The sequence below is a fragment of the Ursus americanus genome, chromosome 34 (assembly GCF_024610735.1).
Source record: "Ursus americanus isolate L20-20 chromosome 34, mUrsAme1.1.p, whole genome shotgun sequence".
NCBI lineage: Eukaryota > Metazoa > Chordata > Mammalia > Carnivora > Ursidae > Ursus > Ursus americanus.
Window position 1 is genome coordinate 1,670,400 of NC_142160.1, and position 22,840 is coordinate 1,693,239.

The 22,840-nt window shown below is 47.4% G+C and overlaps 1 protein-coding gene across 8 annotated transcripts in view; it reads right to left on the bottom strand.

Moving 5' to 3' along the window:
- CDK20 (cyclin dependent kinase 20) overlaps positions 1–22,840 on the bottom strand; it is a 43,519-nt gene that overhangs the window by 9,827 nt on the left and 10,852 nt on the right. For 5 of the 8 annotated variants that reach the window (XR_006775331.2, XM_087858790.1, XM_045772325.2 and 2 more), the window contains 4 exons: positions 22,170–22,207; positions 14,541–14,704; positions 14,006–14,124; positions 10,049–10,258 (listed from right to left, as the gene is read on the bottom strand). Coding sequence is in view for 4 of the 8 variants with exons in the window: in XM_087858790.1 (XP_087714916.1) it covers positions 10,049–10,258; positions 14,006–14,124; positions 14,541–14,704; positions 22,170–22,207 (531 nt within the window). In the remaining 4 variants the exon portion in view is untranslated. Of the gene's footprint in view, positions 1–10,048; positions 10,259–14,005; positions 14,125–14,540; positions 14,705–18,648; positions 18,736–19,125; positions 20,940–22,169; positions 22,208–22,840 lie in introns of those variants that run through there. The other 3 variants (XR_015722912.1, XR_015722913.1, XR_015722911.1) reach the window with 3 other exon arrangements.

A 22,840-nucleotide genomic window follows, 5' to 3' on the forward strand; every position in this document is an offset into this window, starting at 1 on the left:
AAAAAGTAAATAAATATAAGACCTAACAATATAACTGGGGCACCCGAGTGACTCAGTCCGCTGAGAGCTGGAATCTTGGTTTCAGCTCAGGTCATGATCTTGGGGTTGTGAGATAGAGCCCCACGTCAGGATCCACGCTCAATGCGGACTCTGCTTGAGATTCTTTCCCCCTCCCTCTCTCAGCTCCTCCCCCCTTCGTGTTCTAATAAAAAGACCTAACAATAAACTTAATAATGACTATTTTTGGATCTTTGCATCCCAATAATGGAGAATACACCTTCCTTGCAAGCACACGCAAACATTCACAAAAACTGAATATACAGTCACAAAGAAACCTCAGTAAATCCTATACAGTAAAGTAATACAAACTCTGATCACAATGGAATAAAATGAAATGAAACTGGAAATCAACAGAAATATTAAATAAAACAGACAAGGCACTAGCTAATATAATCACAAAAAATGGAGAAAGCACATACACACAAAAAGAAATGACAGGGCAATAAAGAAGATGTGGTATTTATACACAATGGAATGAAATTTTGCCATTTGCAACAATGTGGATGGAAATGGAGGGTATTATTGTAAAGTAAATCAGCCACAGAAAGACAAACACCATACGATTTCACTTTTATGTGGAATTTAAGAAACAAAACAGATGAACATTGGGGAAGGGAAGGAAAACCAAAATAAGATAAAAACAGAGACGGAGGGGCGCCTGGGTGGCACAGCGGTTAAGCGTCTGCCTTCGGCTCGGGGTGTGATCCCGGCGTTATGGGATCGAGCCCCACGTCAGGCTCCTCCGCTATGAGCCTGCTTCTTCCTCTCCCACTCCCCCTGCTTGTGTTCCCTCTCTCGCTGGCTGTCTCTATATCTGTCGAATAAATAAATAAAAAATCTTTAAAAAAAAAAAAAAAGAGACGGAGGCAAACCGTAAGAGACTCTTTAGGAAACAAACTGAGGGTTGCTGGAGGGGAGGTGGGTTGAGGGATGGGGTAATTGGGGTGATGGGCATTAAGGAGGGTACTTGATGTAATGAGCACTGAGTGTTCTATTCAACTGATGAATCACTAAATTCTACCCCTGAAACTAATAATACAGTATATATTAAATAAATTGAATTTAAATAAAAAATTTAAAAAATGACAGGGCAGAAACAAATGTTCAAATAGAGGAAGTTTGAAGGAAAAAATCTCAGGAGTATTCTAGACAACTGTATACATAAAAAGTTGAAAGCCTAGATACGGTGGGTAGTTTCCTAGGAAAACACAGTATATTAAAATTGATCCTAGCAGACAAAGAAAAGCTTGAGCAGACCAATTTCCAGAGAAAATGGTTTTAAAACTTCCCCACAAAAAAAGGACCCAGCACCCAATAACATCAAAAATAAATTCTATCAAACTGAAAAACCAGATAATCCCAATGCAACTTAAATTGTTCCAAGGCATTAAAAAAGAAGGAAAATGTTCACTTTCCTTGAATGAAGTACAGCATTTATATGTAAACCTGATAAAGACGACCAAAAAAAACTACAGACCAATCCCCCACAGACAGACCCAAATCCTGGTAGAACGCCAACATTTAGAATGCATCATGACACTAAACAGAAATATACGATGGTTTATATCTTAAAAATCCAATAAATCACCATAACAAACCTACGGAGAAACATCCTGTAATTATATCTGCAAAACGAAAAGGCCTCTCACAAAATTCTACACCTAAGCATGATTTCTGAAAACAGTAAAATGGTCACTGTTGGATCTTTCATTAACATTGTTCCTGAAGCCAGCACCCCACCCACCACAGTGAAGCTCCAGGTCATCCCACCACAGTCAGCTACAAGGGGAAATGGCCACCAACGGCACCACTAATTAATTAATATTGTACTGGAAGTACGGGCCGGAGCAGCCAGAGAAAAGAAAGCAACTGGATGCCCAAGGCTTGAAAAAAATAAGTATCTCTACCTATGGATGATTAAGTGTTTACCTAAAACAATTAAGAGAATCAATCATAAAATAAATGCAAACAGGAGAATTCAGTAAGATGACACAATATAAAGTACAACAGCTTTCATTTAAACAAACAACATCCAGTTAGAAAACAATGGAACAGAAAATACTGTCCCGTATCAATGGAATAGCAACAAGTGATAAAATACTTTGGAATAAAGTTAACAAAAAGAAATGTGCAAAATTTATGTGAGGAAAAAAGGAAATCACTTCTGAAGAAAATAAAAAGCAAACCTGAACCAATGGAAATACATCATTTATTCTTGGACAGACTGACTCGGCAGCATAAAGGTGCCCATTTTCTCCATGTTAGTATTTAAACCGAATGATATCAACGAAGATATCATTTTCTTTCCAGGAGACAGAGATTCTGGTTCTAAAGTTCATATGGAAAAATAAACATGAAAGTAGCTAAGGAAACCTTGAAAAAATAAGAGTAAGGGAAGTCAGACTTAGATCCCTAACCCAGTTCTAGAACAGTCTCCATCATCCCCACAGTTCTTGTGTCTCTTCACAGTCCCCTCCATCCCTAGGAACCGCCGGTCTGCTGACAGTGAAGACTTGTTCTGTCGGGACTAGAACTTCCCAGCAACAGAACCACAGCATATACACACGCGGCTGCGTCTGGCTTCTCTTGCTCGGCACGTTTCTCAGGTTCATCCACGCTGCCGCACAGATCCGCAGCCCCGTTCCTTTTCTGTGCTGAGTAGTATTCCACCGCACACAGATACCATTTTTGGAAATCCACCTATTGTTAAGCACTCGGGTTGTATCCAATTTGGCTATTGTTACCAGGCTCCTACAAACATCTGTGTAAAGTCTTTTGTGTAAAGACTTTCTTATCTCATTGGTAAATAGCTGAAAAAGGGACTGATGGGTAATGTGGGAAGTGTTTTTTAATATTAAAATAACTGTCAAACAATTCTCTGAAGTATTGTGTCACATCTTTGTAAGCAGGCGTTTAATGTCAGTTCTTCAGATCAACACGGTGCCGTATCTCACCACGGCTCTAAACTGCATTCCACCGAGGACAGGTGCTGTGGACCTTCTCTGTGCGCTAATGGCTACCTGTTTATATCCTTCTGTAAGTGTTCGAATCCTCTGCCTAACTTCAAAGTTGGGCTGTCACTTACCTACTGAGTGATAATAGATCTTTATATATTTTGGACAAAGTCCTAAAACGAAGTTGCATTATTACAAATGTTTTCTTCTGGTCTAAGCTTTGCCTTTTCTTTTACTGAACAATGCCTTCTAAGTGCAAAATTTCTGAATTCAATGGCATCCGATAGATCTGTTTCTTTCTTGTAACGTTAGTGCTTTTTGTGTCCTGAGAAAATCTTTACCAATGAAAATTTTCTAGTCTACCAAAAAATAAAAACTACTAAAATTAATAAGTGAGTTTAGCAAGGTTGCTAGATAGGAGGTAAATATACAAAATTCAAATGTATTCTTACACATATTTATACAGAGGTAACTTCTATGTGCTACGTATAGTATGTATAGCAATTTCCTTAAATACAGAACTACACATTTATATATTATTTATACTTTTTTTAATAATAATATTTTTTATTATGTTATGTTAGTCACCATACAGTACATCCCTGGTTTCTGATGTAAAGTTCCATGATTCATTAGTTGCGTATAACACCCAGTGCACCATGCAATACGTGCCCTCCTTACTACCCATCACCAGCCCATCCCAGTCCCCCACCCCCGGCCCCTCCGAAGCCCTCAGGTTGTCTCCCAGAGTCCATAGTCTGTATTTATACATTTCTATATATGCTACATACTAGCAATGAAAAATCAGAAATTAAACTTTAAAACATTAACATTTAAAATAGTGTAATATACCAATGAATAATTTTAACAAAATATATGCAAGCCCTGTTCACTTAAAACTACAAAACTTTGTTGAGAGACATAAGTGAAGGCCCATCTAAATGGAGACATAGATGCCGTGTTTGTGACTTAGAAGACTACGTATTTAGGTGTCAGGTGTCCCCAAATCAATCTATAGATTCAATGTCATCAAAAGCCCAGTAGGTAGTTTTAAAGAAGTTGACAAGCGTGTTGTGATGAGCGCTGGGTGTTATACACGACTAATGAATCGCTGAACACTACATCAAAAACCAATGATGTACATATGTTGGCTAACTGAACATAATAAAGAAAATTTTTTTAATTGACAAGCTGACTTGAAAGTTTTTAAAGAAATCCATCTATTTTTGAAATAAGAAAATGCTGGAGGTCATGACTTCTAAGTGTACAGCCAACGAGAGCCCATGTCTATCCTTACAGTGGAAATCGACTCACACATGATGCTGGTATTCTGACAACGGTGCTGCTATAATTCAGTGAAGAAAGGATGGCCTTTCCTACAAATTCTGGAAACCCATTTGTAAATAAAAAAACCTCAATGCTGACCTTGCACACACATGTAATTTAACTTTAAATAACCTACATGTAGCGTCTCCAAATAATCCACGGGTCAGAGAAGTCACATGAGGCCGAGCCGAGGGCCAGGTTTGCACCTGGGGTCCCAGTGGGGCTGCTGGCAGCTCAGCCTGTTGTGGCCGCAAGCAAAACTGAGCCTTCCCGTGGTGGGCGGTGGGGCGTTCCCAGGCCCCCAACACGGCAGCCAGTGGGGTTCACGTGAGTGCCCTCTAGTCTCCAGTCTCCGACTTCGGCACCAGCCAGAGCAAACTCACTGCCTTCAGAGCTTTCGCAGTGGGCACACCCAGATCACTGCCCTTTAGCTGTGTAACACACTTCTCAGGATGTCTTTAGATTTGACCATTTCTCCTTGAAATTCCACCAATTTTGTTCTATATCATATATGTTTAGGCCACCTTTAGCCTTGCTCTATCTTCCTGGGAGGCTAATCTAATTATTATTATAAAGTGCCCCTGAACATCTAGGGATGACTTTTATCTTGAAGTCTTCTGATCTAACCTCAGCTTGCTTCTGGTTAGCATCTCCAGTGAGTCATTTTCCCTCCTTTTCATTCCAAACTTCCTTAAGTGTTACAGGCTTTTCCTTTTGTTTTTTTAAAGATTATATTTTTAAGTAATCTCTACACCCGATGTGGGGCTCGAACCTACAACCCTGAGATCAAGAGTTGCGCACTCAACCCACTGAGCCCGCCAGCGGTTTGCCCACACTACTGACTGAGCCAGCCGGGTGCCCTGAGTGTTCTGTTTTAGGGTCTTACATTAATTTCTTAGGGCTGAAGTAACAAATTAGGTGGCTTAAAAAACAAAAAATTTATTCTCTCACAATTTTAGAGGCTGAAGCCCCAAATCAGGTGCCAGCAGGGCCCTCTCCTTCTGAAGGCTCCAGAGCTTTCCTTGACTTGTCTGCCCCTGTATGCAAATGGCCTTCTCTGTGTACCTGTGTCCTCTCCTCCTCTTATGAGGACACTACTCATTGGACGGAGGGCCCAGGCTAAATCCAGGAGGGTTTTTCCTGAAATCTCTAACCAGATACCATTTCCAAACAGGGTCACATTCTGAGGCTCCGAGTAGATATGAATTGGGGGGGGGGGGGCAGCGGATACCCTAGTCCATACCCTACTGGTGCACATACAGAGTTAGCAATCTCCAAATCTGAGCCTAATCTTGGCACGGGGCTGATCCTGCTCCATCCCCCTAGAGGGCAACCCCAAGAAAATGAGTGCTTCTGCCCAAAGCCTGCTTTCCTGGGGTCACATAACACTGCACTAGCATGAAGGCGGCCAGCCGCATCCGGGCCCTTGTGCCGAGGCTGGTGCTCAGAGGTCCTGGGCCCCCGCCTTCCCGTGTCGGCGTCACGCCTCGGGACGTGGGGGAGCACCTCGCAGCCTCTGACGGGCCACCCAAGCCTCCCTGCTGAGATAAAAATGGCATCTTCAGAATCCAGGCAGGCTTGGGCCACGTTGGGCTTTCCCTCTGTGGGAGGAAGTGGCTTCCTGTTGTCCTCAGACCCTTGCCACGTGCAGGGACACTGGAGAAGGCCACCCTCTGAATGAACAGGAAAGGGGGTTCCCATGCTATACAGGTGGCAAAGCCACCATCACACACGGAGCCCACTGCTGCGGCTCCTCCACCAACTGGAATATCCCCGATAAAGGGTGGACCCCACGGTGAGCACCAACGGCCAAAGTTCGGGCAGTCACCTTAGCCTTGGAAGCCCCAGCTTCCAGCTGCAGACACACACTTATGCTCTTAGGCCATTGCCAGTGCTGCAGCCTTGTGGCCAGAAACAAAGCTTCTCATCCAAAATTCTCCCTCCTGGTGAAGACCTCAGGAACTCTTGCCTCCCAGACACCCCAAGACCTAGACGGCAATCATACATATCTCTGCACGTATCCGACACCCCCATCCCCTTTGGAGACCCAGACATACCAACAGTGACCAGGCACTCACTTCACTTCTCGACTACACAACCCTGAGCTTCCGAAAGAGCCACACAAGAGAACCTCCCCTCAGGTGCCAGCCTTAGCATGCGGCCCCCCAGAGCGCCACGTGTATGGCTGGCTTACACAAGTCCAGGTTCAAGGACATAAAACGTACACATTTCAGGCCACCTGGGTGGCTCAGTCGGTTACATGGCTGCCTTCGGCTCAGGCCATGATCCCAGAGTCCTGGGATTGATTCCTGCATCAGGCTCCTTGCTCAGCAGGGAGCCTGCTTCTCCCTCTGCCTCTCTCATGAATAAATAAAATCTTTAAAAACAAACAAAAAGTGCACATTTCAGCCATCGGCCTGAAGACAGAATTACAGTAAAGTCCCCAGAAGGGAAACTTATTGGAATCTGACTGTCTTTGATGTTTGATGGCAGACCGCTTTTCAGCCTGCCCATCCCACCCTCTGTTCCACATCCAGGCAAGTGGATAAAGGCCACCCGTGGAGAATTCAAACCACAGAAGCTCGGCCCAAGCCGCAGCCCTCCCTCCACACTACCCCAACCACAGGAAGAGCAGGCCAGTCACTCCCCCTTGCTGCCTCCAGCCATTGAGACCCAGCTCCTGGCAGCCTCTGTCCCCAAAAGCCTGATCATGTGACAAATTACCTCTTCAGACCCTCTCGGTGCTCATGTGGTTTCATCACTCTTGATAATCAAGCTGAACTTGGGGTCAGGGTTGACCCTGCCCCCTCTGCCCTTAGGACTTCGAGGCTATACGCTCCTTCATTTCTCTTCCAGGAGCTGGGAGAGAGGTCCTACATGCGGCCTGGCCTTATAGACGTCACCGCCCATCATAACAGGAATGGTACCAAACGGGTCAAGGATCCTGGGCTGTTTAGTTTCTCATAACCTTCTCCGAACACAAATGCTAACGCCCCTTGTTTCTTTTCTGCACGGAGTTTAAAACCCACGAGACGTGGTTCCTGCTGTTTCACAGCCGATACTCTCAGGCCTCCTGGTCCCCACCTAGCTGCTCAGCAGCCTCTCCCGCCGCCCTGGGACTGCAGCGCCGCTCACCTGCCTTCTGCTTCGAGTCCCCCCGTGTTCTTCTCGGCGGCGCTGCAGCTGTGGCTAATGCTGCGTTTCATCGGAGATGCCTTTATTCCCCTCCATTCCTGGGGAACACTTTCTGTTATGCGGTTCCTGGCTGGCAGTTATTTCTTTCAAGATCCTATTCGATGGTCCTTGAGGTCCACTGTTGCCCGCAGTACGTCCGACACTGAAGGGGTCTGCGTGCTCTGGCTCTACCAGCGAGGCTCTCTCGGTCCTCGGGTTATCTCAGGTCACTCTGATGGCCCACGTGCAGATTTATTTTTGTTTATCCCACTTGGGGCTTGTAGACCTTCTTGATTCCATGGATCAATGTCCTCAGTCTGTTTTGGAGAAATACCTGCCACTATCTCTCCAAATGTTGCTTTTGACCCATTCACTCCCTCACCTGCTCCTGATACCAAATATTACAATTTTTCCACGGATCCTTTATGGCCTCGCTCCTCAAAGTGTTGTCTGCAGACCGGCAGTACTGATACTACCAAGGTTGTAAAACGTCAGAATCCAGGGGCGCCTGGGGCGCTCAGGTGCCTAAGTGTCCGACTCTTGATTTCAGCTCAGGTCATGATCTCAGGGTCGTGATATCGAGCCCCATGAGAGGCTCCACGCTCAGTGGGGAGTCTGCTTCAGGCTCTTTCTCTCCCCCTCCCTGTTTGCATATTCTCTTTCTCACACACACACACACACACTAGAATCGAGGCATCCCCAGGGACCCGCCGAATTGCAATCTACATTTAAACAACATCCCCAGTGGTTCACATGCCATTAAAGCCTGAGAAGGACTGGTCTACACCTCCTGCCCTCTCTTTCCATGTACCTCACTCGATATCTACATTTCATTCCAGGTAACCTCTTAACTTTTTCACTGATGCAGAAAACACCACACAGAAAAGTGCACGAAACACAAACAGCGCTCAATGCATCATCGCAAATATTCACACTGCCACCCAAGTTAAGAAATGGGATATTGCCACAGACCCACAGGCTCCCTGCCCCCCCCCATCTCAGTGTGATTCCACTGTCCATCCTGCTATGAAACCCACCCACCCACTTAACCTTTGTACTCGGTGTTTCTATTCTGGAATTATTTGGTTCTTTTCTAAATCTGTTACGTCATTTTTCCTAGCTTTGAGCTCTGTGCTGAAATCCACCTCCCTACACACAGCAACCACAGGCGTTTCAGTGCAAGGACTGCCGTTCTGCGGTTCACCCCGCCGCTTGAGCTCGTGCTCTCTCTCTCACGTGCCTAGTTGGCTCTAAGTGTGTGCTGAACATTGCATTTCAAAACAGAAATAACATGCGGCTTCGGGTGACGTTATCCTTCCCCAGGAAGGATTCTCATTTACTCCTCCTGGGGGCCGGGGTGCTGGGCTGCAGCCACGGGGAGCACGGCCAATCTGCAGACCCTCCACTGGGCTGCAACACCTGACATCCTGCCCAGTGTAAGGAGAGGCTCAGGGCTCTGCCCTCAGTGACCCCGTACTCCCAACTCGTCCCCTGGGCCGTCAAAGGTCTACGGCCTCTCAGTGCCTTGGGGGAAGTGTCTCCGGGGCAAAGTAGCCACAGTGTCGGGCTCCACTTTGACTTCTGCTAAATCTCCTGAATCTTGGTCTAGACGTTTCTGTCCTTTCTCCTCTCGGACATTACCCAGTAGATGCACGCCTTCTACCTTCACTAACTGTGCTCTGCAGACAAATAACCGGGAATCAGGTGGTCTACCAGCCCCCGAGAGAACCACAGTGGCCTCTTCATCTACCCAACAGACTCAAATTGATCTGGGGACCCCAATTACGCTTATTCTGAAGTCGTCTGCAACAGCTGCAGATGGTTTACGTGAAATCTGTTTCATCAGCTGTTACTTACTTTGTTTGCTAAGCCTAGTTCCTTTCCAGTCAGTTCTGTGTGCATATGAAGCTGCTCCCAAATGTCCGCTCCTCTTGAAACCCGGGACGCCAGCCTGCCCAGCCCTTCCGAGGCCTCCTTCCCCAGAGGTGGGGACACTGCCACCAGCTGAGAGCCACTTCCTGCACCTGCCATCTTAAACTCACTTTCCTTGTTTCTCCCGGCCAAACCCTCCCAATGCCCAGGAGTCACTTTTAAATGGACATTCTGGTGAGAGGCTTTTAGCGTCCTGGGCAAATACCACATTTTGTCAAACATGCCTCAGTTTCTCCCGAGTTGGGCCTTAGCTGGGACTTGAAACAGGGAAGGAAGGGTGAGAATGCAGATGAGAGAAGGAACTGCAGGGAGAAGAGAGACTGCCTGCAAGGTCAGGGGACAGGAGAACAGGGGCACATGAACAGAACCCGCGGGCCGCGCATGGCTGGGTCTCGCTGATGGCTACCGAGGCAGAGACGGGGCTACGGAGACAGGCTGCTGTGGGCAGCTGAGCTGGAGGACCAAGCAGCCGCACAACGGCTTGTTCTGCCATACTGAGTGCCGGCTTCAGGCGCCACCCATCACACTGGTCACAGCACCAGTATCCATGACCCTAGGAGACAGCTAGGACCTGCAGAGGCTCCCAAGAGCCCATCACTCACCAGCAGGAAGGGGCCCTCCGGATGGTCACAGGCCTGCAACGCAGACGAGAATGTAGGCAGGGAGAAGGAGGCCCGCTCCCTCCCATTCTCCGCTTTCCACACCTTGATCAGGCCCTGCTTGTCCGCGGTGACGACCAGCTGCAGACGGGGGTAGGTCACCAAATTCACCACAGCAGCAGGCTGCTGGGGGCTCGACCAGATCTCTGTGCCCTGGGCAATGGTAGAAGGAAAAGAACAACTTATACGGGGGCCATTCACTTCATCAACATCACAGTCACCTAGCGCACACGGGGGACGCGCAGGTGGAAGAGGCACTGTCCCCACCCTTGGGAGCCACAGCGTGGTGCCGAGCACGACTCGGACACGGGGTTCCGGGGCAGAGCAGTGGCTGCACTGGGGGCGTAGGAAAATGCCCAAGGGCTGAGTGGCGCCACCAGGACTGGGGTGGGGGGCAGACATGCACGGCGGTTGCCCCCAGCTCCACCAAGACCGGCTGGGTAGCAGGCTGGGGCCTGGGCCACACGGCTGCTGGAGAACCTACACGCGAAGCGCCTCCCTTGGCCCTCGGCAGGCCCGTTTTACAGATCTGCTGCCTCAGGCGTGTGCGGAGAACAGTTCACACGGCAGGTCTGTGTCATCCCGCTTCAAACAGCCACTTTCCTGTGAGGTGCCCCGGCCAACACCCGAGCTGGAGATTCCACGGTCTCTCCCAGGACTGTAAGAACGGAACAGCTGAGAAAGGGCGGTGCCGGCGGGCCCGGGACACCTGAAGGCGGCACACCACAGAACCATCCGCGATGTTCTGTTCCCACCCTGGTCATCATGACCCTTTCTCTATCGTGTGTTCATTTTACCACGCTCTGTATCTCTTTTTCCGGCCAAGACACTCAGGTTTCCTCTGTGAGTTCCTTTCTCAGTTGATTTCTGTTGCTTAAGCAGCCAAGTGACACGGCGGGGGGGGGGGGGGGAGGCGGCAAGGAGCCTCAGGGAACACTGAACATTCACCAGGGTTAGTGAGGGAGGCGTGAGACTCCCTCCTGGTCTCGGGTGGAAGTGGAGGTCAGGGGTCTGAGCACGGACACGCGCACCTGCCGCAGGAAGGGAGGGCGCTGTTGGCGGCACCAGGCCTCTGACGCCAGAAACAGACGAACTCAAACCCTAGAATTCTCCAGCGACAGTGGATGAGACGTGGCATGGAAAGCTAGACAGACCAGAAACCAATATGATCAGTCAAAAGCATGGTCTTTATTTTATTTTTTTTTAAAGATTTTATTTATTTGACAAGAGAGAGAGACAGCGAGAGAGAGAGAACACAAGCGGGGGGGTGGGAGAGGAAGAAGCAGGCTCCTAGCGGAGGAGCCTGATGTGGGGCTCGATCCCAGAACGCCGGGATCACGCCCTGAGCCGAAGGCAGACGCTTAATGACTGCGCTACCCAGGCGCCCCCAAAGCATGATCTTAAATACTGTGAGTACGTGGGAACTAAGATCATTTTTGAAAAGGAGCATTTATTGGGGCACCTGAGTGGTGCAGTCAGTTGAGTGTCTGACTCCTGATTTCGGCTCCAGTCATGACCTCAAGGGTCTTGGGATTGGGACCCACGACAGGCTCCACGCTCAGCGGGGAGTCTGCCTCAGATTCCCTCACCCTCTGCTCTCCTGCTCTCTAAAATGAATAAATAAATCTTTTTTTAAAAAAGAAGTATTTATTAACTTCAGGAAAAGCCAAATGTTAGTTTGCCTCACAGCTCGGCGTGAAAAGCACTTATGCGGTAACAGTGCTGCTAACTACACAGACCATATTCGGGAACAGGGCAACTGCTGTGTGTGGAGGTGGGAGGAGGCAAGGGGGGTCATCTCTACAGGAGGTCTGCTCGAGGAGGTACTGAGGCTGTGCAACCAGGCACGACGTGTGCAGATGGCTCTGGACTCTGAAAGAGGCTCACGCTGGCAAAACAGAGCACAGGGAAGCAGAGCTCAGCCAGCTACGGCCTTCAGCCACACCCAGCCCACTGCTCGTATCTGTATTTTAGTTAAAAACAAAACCAGCAGACAATTTCACAACACATGAAAATGCGTGTGCCTCACACGTCACTGTGGGTCACTAGCTCTGTCAGAACAGGCCACTCCCGTTTGCTTTCTGCTCCGGCATCGCACCCGCAGAACTAGGGGTTAGAGCAGGGCCACAGGGCCCCTGACGGACAACGTCCACCGAGCCCGTACCCAAGTGCTCTTCCCGCTCAAGTCGAGACCCGATCATCGGGGCAAGTCCAGGGCCGCCCCCCCCCCCCACTATGAGCCCATGTGGCCAGGTGTCCTTCCTCAGCCGAGGCAGGTCCTTCAGAGAGGCCGCAGGAATGTAGGCAGCCTCCCACCCTCAGCAGCCACAGGCCTTCCCGTGAAATGACCCTCCAACACTGCCTTGTAGGAGGAAAACCAAGCACGAGAACAGGAAATCATCAAGAACCGAAAGCTTGGCCACGGAGTAGAGAGAAAGGACACAAACAACTTTGTACCCTTTAAACAAAAAAAAGAGCATGGGGATAAGAACAGGCTCCTGGTAATGAAAGAAGTTTCTGCAAAGCAGGCAGACAACACATAGTCTCTGAAGTATGCGGATTGAGGAACAAAGTCTACTAACGTAAAGACGGCTGAATCGACAGCTACCAGGAAAACAAAATCAGACAGGACGTCAACAGTGGTCGCCTCTGGGAAGAACTGCTGAGGAGAGCAGGCAGGGGGACAATTCTTTTGCTCATGAAATATCTCCTAGTCCTACTTTTCCAAAACCCTCAACAGTATTTTACTTTCATGATTCAAAAGCAAAACAAATTGTAACTAACCATAGCGCATCCCTCAAATGCCCCCCCCCGGCACCCCTTCCTCCCATTCTGAGCCCCTGCCCTGGCTCCTGGGCCCCTCACGACCTAGGCTGCACCGCAGCTGGGACTCTGAAGACTCCATCACCACCTGTGGCCTCAGGCGGCCTCTCAAGTGTCCCCGTGTGACCAAGCACAGCACACACCCGTTCTCTCCCAGACTCTAACATGACGTCTGGGCAGAGCAGCGGCCCCACGGGCACAGGGGTGCAAGGACGCAGCTCCCAGCAGCCTGCTTCCTTGCACACTCACAAGGAAGGCCCAGGTCTCGATCAGTGTGCTGCAAGCCAGGGTACCCTGTTCGAAGGGGTAGGGAAACCCGGGGAGCCCGCTCTGCTCTCTGTGCGTGAGCTGGGGCACCTCCAGCAGACCTCTGACAGCGACGTGAACAGGCTCCCCACCTGACGCAGCAAGGACCTAGAGGTGCCTTTGCTTGTCCAGGGCGTTCAAAACCAAGAGGTGATCTGTGGCTTTCCAGGAAAACGTTCTGCACAGGAGGCTGGGTTTTACGTGTGCGGAACCCCTGGATTTACAGGGAACCAGATGGCTCAAGACTCAGACATCTCCCTCTGTCTCAGACTGACCGTCTATAAAATCAGGATGACGATAACCCATGCTTTGCTCAGCCGCTGTGAGAATCAACGAGAAAATGGGCTCAAAGTTTTTTAACTATAGTGACAACCAAGTGTGAAATACAAATTGAGTTATCGAAGTCTCAACTTCGTGTACTTAGTTGGTACACGGGGGTAACTAAAAGAGGCAACTGTTTGAGCAGAACGCCCCAGATCGGGCACCAGCCCCAACGTGGACACCGCGGGACGGGGAGCAGGTGCTGCCACCCCGCCACTGCCCCAGGTGCCCAGCTCCCCGAGCCCGGCCGCGTGAGGGGCAGATCAGGCTCCACCTGCGATCAGACCTGAGTTCCAGGCACGACCTGGCCTCCTGCAGTTCAGCATTCTTGTCTATACCACGGGGATTCCACCACCTCGAAGCTGCCCGCGGGGGATGAACGCGCTAGTGAAGAGGAAGGACCTCCCTAAGAACCTGTGAGTCGCACCCTGGCCCCTCCACCCGGCTCACCTCCTGCACATCCCAGGCACGCACAGTGCTGTCTGAGGACACGGTGCACACCACTGACTTCTCCTGCCCGTCAAACCGGCACTCGTTGGTTGAGATGTAGGCGAGCTCGTCTATGCCGCCTAGAAGAGAACAGACACTGGCCTTGAACGCACACACGTTTGTCCGGGACGTGGACATGAGGACTGGGGGGCAGGCAGGACACTCATTCCTCTCTTTCGGGAGTGCACAGCTGCTCCTTAGGGGACAGCAGTGGCCACAGGGCTTCACACCCAGGACTGCCCCCTCCCACCAGCCACATAGCCACAACAACTCCCTACTCTTGCTTTCTGTTTCCCTCTACTCTGAAATAAATACAACGATCCCTTCTTCACCGGGTAACTTCGAGCACCAAGTGACATAGCCAAATACAGAACCCAGCAGGGCAAGTACTCATCAGGCAGCCCCTTGCCTCACTGGCTGAACACCAAATCCCAGGGCACTCGACCAGGGCAGGTGAGCAGCAGGAAAGCACACAGGACTGTACTCCCCACTGTACCTTCATGCCCAGCAATGGCTTTGCAGATGAAGTCCTTCTCTGGCCGCCCAGATTCCATTCGGAACTCCAGCTCAGATCGGCAGAGATAGTACTGTTTCCATGTTTGTGCGCCCAAGGTCATCTGGGAGCCTTTACATGATGACCAGCGTCTCAGACACAGCTGCCTGGAAAACACCCACGATCCCAGGCAGGACAGGGCAGGTGTTAGAAGAAGGTACTATGATGTCGACAGGTCTGGCTTTGATTCCTGGCTTTACTGTCTCGTAGCTTGGACAACTCACTCTGCCTACCAAGGCCTCAACTACCTCCATTGCTACATGGGGACAGTGATGAGATGACACTGAACAAGGGCTCACCAGAAGGCATCAGCGCTTCTTGGGTATTCCACCAGTTTTCCCGACACCTCCATGAAGTAGGTCCCAACCCTCCCCGCCCCCCGTACGTGACAGGGGCTTTAACTGACCCAAGGCCAAGAACGTGCAGCTTTGGTCATGTAACTGTAATTCAAGAGTATTTCTTGGGACGCCTGGATGGCTCAGTTGGTGAAGCGTCTGCCTCTGGCTCAGGTCATGATTCCAGGATCCTGGGATCGAGCCCCCCATCAGGCTCCCTGCTCAGTGGGGAGCCTGCTTCTCCCTCTCCCTCTGCCTGCCACTCCCCCTGCTCGTGTTCTAACAAATAAATCTTAAAAAATAGAAGAGTATTTCTTGAAGTCTCCATTATTGCTGAATTATCAATTTCTCCCCCGAATTCTGTCAGCCCTTCGTGTCTTTTGTGGCTGTTATTAGGTGCGTATGCATTTGTAATTTTTAGAACTTCTTCATAGACTGACTTATCATCATAAAATAGCCTTCTCTGTCTCTAGTAATGCTTTCTGTCTAACAGTCTACTTTATCTGATATTAGCGTGGCTACTCCAACTTTCCTTTGGTTACTGTCTGCACAGTCTTATCTGTTCCCATTCTTTTAATTTCAACTTATCTAAGTCTTTGAATCTAAAGTATGTCTCTTACAGAGAGCATAAAGTTGGATAATTGTTTATCCCTTCTGACAAACTTTGCCTTTTTATTGGAGTGTACACTTAATAATTTCATGTAATAAGGCATGATTTACACGTCATCTTGCTACTTATTTCTATGTTTTATGCACTTTCCCCTCTATTCCTGTTACTGCCTTCTTTTGTGTTGAATATTTTCTAATGTACTACTTTAATTCCCTTGTCATTTCTTTGACTGTATTTTTTAAGTTCTTAATGGTTGCATTGGGGATTAATCTAGTTTTGATTGATATCAACTTAATTTCAACAATATTCAAAAACTTTGCTCCTATGTAGTGCCATTTCCTGCCCCTCTCCAGCTGTGCTGTTCCATCTACAAATTACACGTTACACATCCTACTGCATCAACAGAGATCTACAGTTACTGTTTTACGCAACTTTTAAATCATAGAAGAGAAAAAGAGACCTGCGAGACCTACAAATAAGAAATACGTTTATACTGCCTTATACATATGCCTATAGAGTTACTTCACTAGTAACTATTTTCACGTGGATTCAACTTACCGCGTAATGTCCTTTCACTTCAATCTGAAAGACTTCCTTCAGGATTTCTTGTATGGCAAGTGTACAGCAACAAACCCTCTTAGCTTTTGCTAATCTTAAAAAGTCTTCATTTTCTCCTTTATTTTTCTAGATATTCAATTCTAAGTAACAATCTTTTCTTTCAACACTTTCAATGTCATCCCATTACCTTTTGGATTCCATGTTTTTTTAATGAGAAATCAACTGTTAGTCTCATCGGGGTTTCTTGTACGAGCTGCTTCTCTCTTGCTGCTTTCAAGATTCTATGTCTTCAGCTTTCAAGTTTGATTACAACGTGTCTTTTTAAATATTTTATTTTTGTAAGTTATCTCTACATCCAGTGTGGGGCTTGAACTCATGACCCCAAGATCAAGAGTTGCATGCTCTACCAACTGAGCCAGCCAGGTGACCGTACAATGTGTCCTGATGCGGAACTCTGTGAGACTGACGTGCTTCCTACTGCACCGAGACGACACTGGTGATGTGGAACTCTTCAGTTTATCCTACTTGCAGTTCATTGAGTTTTTGCAAGTGTAAATTAACATCTTTCAACAAATTCGGGGTTTCCGGCCCTTATTTCTTTAAATATTTTATTCCTTCTCCTTTTTCCCTCTCATTCTGGGGCTCCTGTTATGCAATGCTGGCATGCTTGATGGTGTCCCACAGGTCTCTTAGGCACTGTTGATTTTTCTTCCTTTATATTCATTCTATTTTTCAGACTGGATAATCTCCATTGGCTTATCTTCAAATTCACTGATTCTATCTTCTATGCTCAAATCCTGAGTTTTTAATTTGATAGGATAATTTTCTACTCTATCATTTCTATTTAGTTATTTTTATAATTACTCTTTACTGCTATTCTCTATTGGATGAGACACTATCCTACTTCGCTTTAGTTCTTTGAACATAATGAAAAGAGCCAATTTAAAGTCTTCATCTAGTACATCCAATGCCTGAATTTCTCAAAGACAGGTTCTGTTGTTTGCTTTATTTCCTGTGTATGAGCCATAGTTTTCTTATTTCTCTGCATGACGCGTAACTTCTGTTGAAAAGCAAACTTTTTTTTTTTTTAAGATTTTATTTATTTATGTGACAGAGAGACAGCCAGCGAGAGAGGGAACACAGCAGGGGAGAGGGAGAGGAAGAAGCAGGCTCCCAGCGGAGGAGCCCGATGTCGGACTCGATCCCAGAACGCCGGGATCACACCCTGAGCCGAAGGCAGACGCTTAACGACTGCGCTACCCAGGCGCCCCGAAAAGCGAACATTTTAAATACCGTGGAATTCTGGAAATCTGAAGCCCCCCCAGGTTTGTTTCAGCTGTTTACTATTATTGTTCGTTTAGTAAAGTTTATGAACGAATTCTGAAAAGCCTGCATTCTTTGTTACATCTGGCCACTGAAGTCTGCTTAAATTAGAGCTTACTAATGATTGGCCAGGGATTTCCCAAATGCCTGGAACTACTAAGTCTTGTGGGCATCAGCACGGGCTCCGGTGCACGCTGGGGCATGCATCCCACACTCAGTAAGGCAGCTGACAACTGTACCCTAGCCTTCACTTCCTACTTGCACAGAACCCCAGGGTTAGCCAAACAAGTGACTTTAGAGCCTTCTGAGGTCTTCCCTGAATTTGTGCACCCCCGTTACAAGTGCCTGGGCTTTTAGGTTCCTAGGAAAGTGTCAGAGCTTTTCAAAGCCCAAGCCCCTAAAGACATCACATTCTCAGCTTTTCCTTTTAAGCTTTTTGGTTAGCCTACTATTTGCTCAACTGCTGTCCATCAGTTCTGACAGCCACAAATTTAATCAACTATTATTGTTTTGACAAAGGTCCCAAAGGAAAGGCTTTCACACTGAGTGAACTCCAAATCAGACCAAATAAAAACAGTCTGCCCACGGGGTCTTCCAAGAAATACCAGACAGGTCAAATAATGACAATTCTCTGGTAATGAGAATCCAATCCCATTCTGCCCCCTCCAGTGGCTGCCAGCCTCCTGGTTTCACTATGATTGTGAGCTGTTGATGTTCGAGGCTAACACAGAACTGGAGGGGGTTTATGGGAACAGGGCTAGAAAACTTGCTATTCCAAGATTCAAATATTTTTTTCTTAAATGAACACTTCCTAGACTACTACAAGTCTCTTGTTAATTTCCAGAGTTCTGAAAAAGTTAATTTTGACAATTTGTGTCAGTTTTCTCATTGCTTTAATAGAGCAGAAAATTTTCAAACCCACCATTTTCCAAGACCCTGCATTCTGGGCTTCCATTTGACTGCTGTCAATTCTATGATAGAGCCTCTCTCATCAGGTTTTTGAGAATAAAAATGTTAGCTCATCCACACTGTAGAGAACTAGACTCTCCATCTTGTCTGTGGGCACCAGAGTGAAAGAGTCATGGCTCTTGCCGTGGGACACTCTCAGCCAGTGGCTAGGAGGATAAGCAAAATAAAAGTTTATGGGAGAAAGATGACATTTCAGAAGGGGCAACATGTGATACGGGACCTGAGCACAAAGTGAGAGGACTTCTGGCTGGGGGAAGGCTAGTGACGCTTCATGGGCAGAGGCTTCCAGCATTTCACAGTCCGCGGAGCTGATGCGGCATCGTGTGGCTCCAGCCCAGCACGCCTACCTCACAGAGAACACAGATGAGGTTAAGTAGGAAATACAGGGCTCACAGCCCGTGGCCCCAAAGTACAACACACAGTCATCACAGCTGCTCCACTCACTGAGCACCTCCATGTCAGGCCTGTGCTAGGCACCAGGGACCTTCTAACACACGGAGAAGGATCCAGTGCCCATGTTGGATGAAGGTTTTACTGTGCTTGCTGGAACTCTGGTCCTTCTGCCAGAACTAGTACACTGGGATGCCTAGGTGGCTTAGGTCACGATCCCGAAGTCCTGGGATCGAGTCCCATGTCCGGCTCCCTGCTCCACAGGGAGTCTGCTTCTCCCTCTGCCCCTCCTCCCACTCATTCTCTCAATCTCACTCTCTCAAATAATAAATAAATAAAATCCTAAAAAAAAAAAAGATTCAACTTAAAAAAATAAAAAAGTGATAGCAGTATACCTGCAGCCTGTGGACCGAACGGACACCTGGATTATTCTGTTTGGCTCGCACAGGATCAGCCCACACGAACCAGCTGCCACACTTAAAAATCCTTAGATTTCACATAAAAGTCAGGAAAAGGCAAGTGGTGTGGCTGTACTGAACCCAAATCCCCAGCTGGCAAATCTGTCCGGAGCTGCACAAACCTGTACCCTGTAGAAAAGAACGAGCTCTGGGCCTCACCAACTCTTGTACCTTCTGGATGTCAGGACTGAGCGCCAGTTACCTCGCATCACCACTCCTTATGCTGTGGGCTTTGAGCTGAAGTAAGAAAAGGAAATTTCCTGTACCCATATCTCAATCTGAAGAGTGTGAAAACGAAAGCTAGACCAAGATAATGTGGCTTAAGAAAAAGAGAAGGCACAGTTCCTTGTGGAAGTAAAGTCTATTTCTACGTATTTAAGGCCATTACACATCAAACCTTAAGTAGGACTCATGACCAATATTTAGAAGAAATGAAAAAACAAATGATTTGACAAAAACACAGGGAGACTGGGGTGCCTGGGTGGCTCAGTTGGTCAAGCAGCTGACTCTTAGCTCAGCGCAGGTCTTGACCTCAGGGTCATGACTTCAAGCCCCACACTGGGCTCCACGCCGGGCATAGAAACTACTTTATTTATTTTTTTTTTTAAAGATTTTATTTATTTATTTGACAGAGAGAGACACAACCAGCGAGAGAGGGAACACAAGCAGGGGGAGTGGGAGAGGAAGAAGCAGGCTCCCAGCGGAGGAGCCTGATGTGGGGCTCGATCCCAGAACGCCAGGATCACGCCCTGAGCCTAAGGCAGACGCTTAACGACTGAGCCACCCAGGCGCCCCTAGAAACTACTTTAAAAACAAACGAAACAAAGGCAGACCATCAAAAAGGTTGAAATATGAATATTAATAAAATATGTGCTATTCCTCTGAATTTCAATGTATCAAGTGAAAAAATACTGTGATACCAAAACTTTTCAGATAGCAATTAATAACAGATGATCTGTTATACACAACAGAAATTATGTACCTTAAGCAAAAGCAAATATTTGCAATTTTACTTCTAACCAAAAGCTAATGTTTAATGTGAAGACAGCAGAATTTAAAAGGTCATGAGACATTAAAAAAAGGAACTTGCAGCATTCTCAATTAAAGTTATATACTAGACATTAAAAATAAATGACCAGTTAACTACATTCATTTGCTGTGTCCGTAAGAATTTCTAATGGTCCTGGAGAACTTTCGGACCTGGTACCCATGACAGACACAGCATCAGAAATGATACATGCATGTGACCACAGATGACAATGCTCCTGAAATGCTGTTGTCCCAGCTCCAGAAACAAACCCCATTTTTATAAGAACACAGTTCAAAGATACAATGCTAAAGAATGACTTTATGCTAAGAAAGTTTAGCACCAAACAGTATGAAATAGTAATGAACTGAAACCCATTCGTGACCTGGCTTACAGAAGCCAAACCATCGACCTGAGGAACTGGAGGAACGACGTGCCAACATATGACATACGTGTGGTGGGTAGGTGATAAGCCACTGAAGATATTTTTTGAACTGCTGAAAGGAACTTACCCCTGTCACTCAAACAGAAATTCCTCTCCCAGCTTATCACCAAAGATGAGGACGAAGACCAGGGTTGGGGCTGGCATCCTACTGATTTCAAACGTGAATACTGCTCTGCTAGGTCTTCCACAAATACTCACAGCAACCCATAAGTCAATTCATTTATTTCCTATGACACAAAGTCACCGAGAATCACATTTGGCAGGACATAATCTTGTCCATTCCCTACAGAGAAATCAATTTCCAGAAATGAATGTTCTATCTAGAGTTCATTCCCCAAAATGTAAAGATGGAAATAAAACAAAAGTTCTCTTCAAAACTAATGAAGGGGATTAGTATCATTTTTCCAATATCACTAGTGATAAGTGAACGAAAAGCATCAGGTACTGTAAGACACTGAACACTGAATACGGCAAGACCTGCATTCCAGAATTCTCAAGGATCTCAATGCATAGTTGTCCTGAAAACAAAACCCATCCAGCAAAGATTCCCTCCATGTTTGGCAGCCCTTCCTGTGTGAACAGCTGTAGGGGCTAAAACTAAATACGGCTCCCAGCTGACAGTCAAGGCTATAGTCTGTCTTATATTCAGCAAGAGACCGACGATCTGCCTCCTTTCTTGGGACAAAAGTCAGGTTCCAAAGGGAAAATGAGTAAGAAAGAAAAACATAATAAATTAATGACTAAAATATTTTTCATTTTCAATTTTAATTTTAATTTTTTAATAATAATTTTTTATTATGTTAGTCACCATACATTACATCCCTAGTTTTTGATGTAAAGTTCCATTGATTTTTTTTTTTTTTTTTTTAAGATTTTGAGAGTGAGTGAGCACATGCACAAGAGCGAGCAGGAGCCGGTGGGGGGGGGGGATGTTACAGAGGGAGAGGGAGAGGGAGAAGCAGGAGAAGCAGACTTCCCACTGAGCAGGGAGCCGAAGCCCCTTCCAGGACTCCGGGATCATGACGTGGGCTGAAGGCAGACACTTAGCTGACTAGGCCACCCAGGCGCCCCTGATTTTCTTTTTTTTTAAATTCTAAAATCGTATGTGCTTATACAGCTATGTTGTTACACCACAGATGAGCTCAAATGAAAAGTAGTTTGATTTGTCTTGTCAGCCGGCTGTATGCATTTCCTGTACATTTCTGCCCCTGAGTTTGGTACTCCTGCCGTATATCAATCTCCCATTCAATTAATAAAACTCTTACATTTCAACATACCACTAAAAAGAAAGAGTATTACACACCTAACCGGGGGGGGGGGGGTCCTGCTAAGTGCTGTGGACTGTCCCTTCTCGTGTACTCATCAACGCCAGAAACAGTGCTCAAACCTCTTCTCCAGTGCACTCCTCACCTTTGTGGGACACTCCCCTGACCATGTCTGGCCTTTCCTTCACTCACCTCCACAGTTCCTTGGTCATTGAAACTTCATTCCAGACCTAGAACAAGAGCACAGAGAAGAGAATGTCTGGTCGGTCAATGTGCAGTTGGCACCCAGCTTGCTGGGCACTGCAGAAGGGGCAGAGAGCTAAATCAGAGCCAAGGGGCTCATAAGTGACTACTGATCAAGTCCCCAGTGGCTGAAGTACTCCAGGGAGAGACAGGACTACCCGAGCAGTGTCTCAAGTGTGAAAAAAAGAGTGAGTATTCTGCCATAATTGGAGTATACGGTTCTGGGGAAAGGAGCTGGAGATCTGCTAAGTCCTAAATCCCAAAGGCCTATTGGCAAGAACTGTGAGAAGCCCTCGGGAACTGCGGCTGGAGGAGCGGCAGGGTTACACTGTTTCAGGAGGATCATCGGCTGCCGTCAGAACTGGAAAGGAGGGTAGAGCAACAGGCCCCAGAATGGCTGCTGCACTGGCCTAGAGGGTGTCCCAGAGATGCCAAGATGGTGGAACTGAACAGCCGCCTGGGGGCGTGGGGGGGGGGGGGGACACATCGTCAGCCCTGCTCCATAACCTGCCCTGTAGAAGCATCTGGGAGAGGCTCAGCGTCAGTCCCAGGAGGGGACCAGAGTGCCATGCCTGCCCTCCCTCATTCCCACAGCTGCATTCTAGGCCTCCCTGGCCTCT